Consider the following 4,409-nt stretch of genomic DNA (forward strand, 5'->3'; position numbering starts at 1 on the left):
AAGGTGTGATGGTGTTAATCTGGGGTTAGGCGATCAATAATCTCACTAACATATGTACATGGGTATACTCACAAAGGGTGTGTAAGCCTGTTCCTTATTTCGAACAGAGACTGTGTTGTTGAATGCACCAATAGCGAAGGCTGAAGTGAAGGATGAAGGATCATAGTTGGGAATTTGGAAGGTTGGAAAGAATTCCTGGAGAAAGTCCCCAGCTGGCATCAGGCCAATGAAGTAACCTTTCATCTCTTTACCCATAGCATTGATAGTTTCGAGCCAGCATCATGTAAGTGTTGTGAATGGCAGCATGGTGGAACTGTCCCGCTTGATAGGTGTATCTATGATGTCATTTGGACCTAGATAGGGGCCATCCACAATAGGATGTGTAACTGGTTCTATGGTAGAGTTACCTTCGACAGGCACTGCAACATTCATGGTAGGTAAGATGTACAGGGTATATGTGTGACAATGTGTATAGGATATGTGGATATGTATGTACAGATAGCTAATGGCAATAATGGATGATATATTCCAAAGAGGGAAGAAGGGAAAAAGATACAAATTCTACATTTGGAGCCTTTTATAGTGAATGACTCAGACTCAGTCCAGATCTTCCCAGATCCAGAACCCCACTGCAAGCAGGTGAATCTGCATTTTGAAATTCAGTCCTATACATTGTGAGATTTGACATGTGAAAAATGGGGAGGGACATACTTGACACAAGGACACAGCAACAATGTGCTGTGGAGAAAATTTCCATCATGCAAAGTGTGATACCACCCACTCAGGCTTGCCAGTTTTGAGATGATTGACAAGCACTGTAGAATATAAACAAGCTGGAAAGTAAGGATAGTGTCTGAAAGGATTGGGGTGAGAATGCAAAGGGAGGTAATGGCATATGGCAAAGCCCACTACTCGCTCCATCCCAAAAATGTACTTGATGATCCCTGGTGTTGGGGGCACATTCCTGATACTGCCATGATAATAGAGGATGAGGCTGTTGCCTACATGGGTGGAGTCACAGGTATAGATGGATCCCTCATGGAGTGTGCAAGCATGCAAGATTGCCTGCCGAACTTGGATGAGTTGATGGAGGTCATCTGGAATGACTTGTTGTGTAAGGGGATGATCTTTGGACACAGAAATAGGATCAGCATCAACTAAAGGAGATACGAGTCTGTTGAATAGAGACTTCACCTCCCTAAACATGAGAGGACAAGAAGGTTGGTTTAGCCAATACTTAAGCTTTGCAGCCTTCATGTATGAGTGAAGGAGAGTGAATTCTTGCTGACCTGTGTGAGGCAGCATAAGTCCATTGTTGACACAGAAGTTAGAATCATACTGAAAATGTGATTGTTGGGCAACCATTGCAGCTGCCTGATGAGATGCTCATATGGGAAGCATCACCATGACCTTACCAGACTGAGGAGCTGCAAGTAGTCCCAGATATGCAACACCATATGGCCATTTGTGCGATGGGGTGCACGTGGAAGCAACACCTGCAGGTCCCTCATCCAGTCAATAATGCATCCATGGTGTGCTTCTACTTGAGCCATCATCATAGATTGTTGACACATGATGTGGATGGCAGATATGAGGGCCATTGTATGATCAAGGATCACATGACGACTGACTGCGATTTCTGACATGTGGTGAGTAGATCCCTCGCCCCACAAGCTAACCAGGGCTATGGGTAAGTATAATGTCATTAACATGCACCATTCATTGGCCTTCAGGGTTCTAGCTTTTGTTTCCCTGAAGTTATGGGGGACTGATCTTATTGAGGATGGCATATCCATTGTCCTAATCACATCAGTAATGTGTCACATGACCTCTGGGGTAGCAATGCGCAAGTTTGACAGCTCAGGTGCGAAAGGTTGAGTTCGATGCTACACAGAGGCAGCTTAAGAGCATATGATAACACCAACAAATAAAATACTCACCCAACTGATGAGCAATCTAACCCAATAGATTTTGAAGACTTTTTTGCCAGCATGAGGGATGTCTGGTGTGATGCCCAATCCTTCCGACACAAACTGAAGGGATGCAACTGTCTTGTTCAACAATTTTCTCTCTAATTGTGTGAGGTGATCCTTGATAAGCTGTGGGTCATTCCCTTCAAGGTTGGGGACTGCTTCAGTAAGGAGACTCTGAATTGATTTGACAACTCTGATGTCTTTTTCTGGGAAGTCTTGAGGTTTGTTGAGGTCAACGTCAAGGAAGAGATAAGTAAAAGCAGGGATAACATCAGGCTTGCTATGTGTGGAATCAGATGTGAGACCTAAAAATTCGCAAAAATGAGCATACACAAGACCCTCCAGCAGGCAATGCATGGCATCCACAATGATTTGACAAGAAGGATCCCAGTATTGTAACCTCCAGAGTGTTGACCACTGCACCCCATGTGATGTGAACAACTTGTTGCATTCAGCAGAAGTTCTTGCATTCTTCCAGAGTTCAGCATGGGGACACACTTCATCCTTGTCCTGAAGTCTCCAATCTTCAGACTGAACATCTGTTCAACTGCAAGTTGATCTGTGCCAACAATGGCAGGCAGTACAAAAAAAATGGCTCATTGGACCTGCTAGCTGAGTGGCCTTTCTCGCCACCAGGAGGTCACATACTAGACATGCTATGGCACTATGTGTAACCCAGCCATGAGCATTGAGAGCTGTGCAGCTATAATGTATTCCATGTTCCCAACTTTCAACCATATCATCAACCACAGGATCGAGGAAGAAATTCAACTTGTCTCCTGAAGGTTCTGAAGGTCCAGGGATAATACCAGCTAAGTACATGTTCTCATGTTTGTACCAGATATTGAGGGGGAGGTTCAAACATGCACATGAAATGATGCCAGTGGATGTTGACATGTTTCATTGATGATTGCCTTCAACATTGAAAAAATCAATGTTGAGTGTGAAAGCATATCAGCCTTCATCGCCTCTGTCAATAAATAGAGACTGGCTGGACAGACCCTGGAAAGTGCAAAAGAAACTTGCATCCCAAATGTCCTTGATGATATGTGGTGTAGTCCCAATGGAGGCTAGTAAATCATCACAAGGCCTGTCCATCAAGGCCTCCAAGTCAGGACGAGACAACAATCCGGCAAGGTAGTCATGGAAGTGGCGACAAAGGAATGTTTTTATTGGCTTGAATTGCCTGTTAGCAGAGCACTGCAGCAACGGTTCACCACAAGGACCACCTTCTGGTATGGGTTTGTTGAAACAATTCATGGGATATTGTGTGTTACTTGTGTTGAGGTTGGTCATTGGCTTGTAAGTACAATTGCATGCCAGACATACTGCGTAAGTAGTGGTCTGGCCATCAAGCTTGAAGCATGAAAGTGTGCTTTCCATAGATTGTGGAATCTGAGCAAGAGTGTTTTGCCAATGAGACTTGGAATGAGGGTCCTGTGCATCCATCACAAGACTCAAAATTAAGGAAAGAACTCCCATGAGAAACTCCCTGTGTCTGCGACCAATACCAAAGATGACAACAGAAACTGCCCCTAAAAAGAGGGATAGATGGGCAACCTCATCACAGTAGTCAATTGGCAAATCATAATGATGTGCTTCATAGAACATTAGTTGGAGGAACATAGGGAGGAAATGAATGGAACTCACAAGAATCAAACTTGACTGGTTGAGATGACACAGGAAGGTCATTTTCCTTGTTGGTGAGCAGTCTATGCATTTCATCGCATGAGGCTTCCAGCTGGCTTCTACAAGAAACAATGGAGGAGACCTTGTGTTTGACTTTTCTGAGGGTTGTAGTTATTCCACCTAGCTCATCTTGTATGAGACATAGTACATCGTGAGAAGTTGTGGAGAAAATTCGAGTACAAGCTCTAGCAATCTGTGACTCTACAATGTTCAAAGTTACTTGGGCCCTTGACTGGCGCTGCACTTTGACAGCCTGGAGAGCACAGGCAATATGTCTAAGAAACAACCAAATTAGAGGGCTGTCATATGCCATTCTGGACTCTCAACTCTCAACTCTAAATCTGCTTCTCTGGATATCTGGATCCGAGATCCGGATCTCAAATGATCTGATCTATCTTTATCTTCCTTCTGGAATCCAACCCCATTTAGACTTCCCCTGTCTCCAGACTCCAGTTAACCATGTTTCCCTTCTGATTATTGATCCATTACATACATTTCATTTCCAGTGTTCATTATTTGTGATCCATCCTACTTACTAATAGACTTTGCATATGCTTTGTACATAGCCTTTATGTTTGCTGATTGATCCCTATATGATACCTACAGTATATAAACCTCCTGTAGCTCTCAGAAATACTCCAGTTCAAATATCATCTTAGTTCCTGCTCATTCCTGTGTCCTCTGGACTCAAGATAAGTCTCTTGTCATATTCTGAGTCTTAGGATTGCATCCTAGACTACATTTCCG

General features: G+C 43.6%; 1 protein-coding gene across 1 annotated transcript; it reads right to left on the minus strand.

Moving 5' to 3' along the window:
- Window positions 1-756: 756 nt before the first annotated feature.
- Window positions 757-1,257, minus strand: BJ212DRAFT_1291830 (uncharacterized protein; the record flags this gene model as incomplete). Its single annotated transcript, XM_041332120.1, has 2 exons — window positions 757-1,035; window positions 1,108-1,257. The coding sequence occupies 2 exons, from the start codon at window positions 1,255-1,257 to the stop codon at window positions 757-759; spliced, it is 429 nt and encodes a 142-aa protein (XP_041185158.1).
- Window positions 1,258-4,409: the final 3,152 nt, after the last annotated feature.

This window comes from Suillus subaureus (genome assembly GCF_016647635.1).
Source record: "Suillus subaureus strain MN1 chromosome Unknown BJ212scaffold_363, whole genome shotgun sequence".
Taxonomy (NCBI): Eukaryota; Fungi; Basidiomycota; class Agaricomycetes; order Boletales; family Suillaceae; genus Suillus; species Suillus subaureus.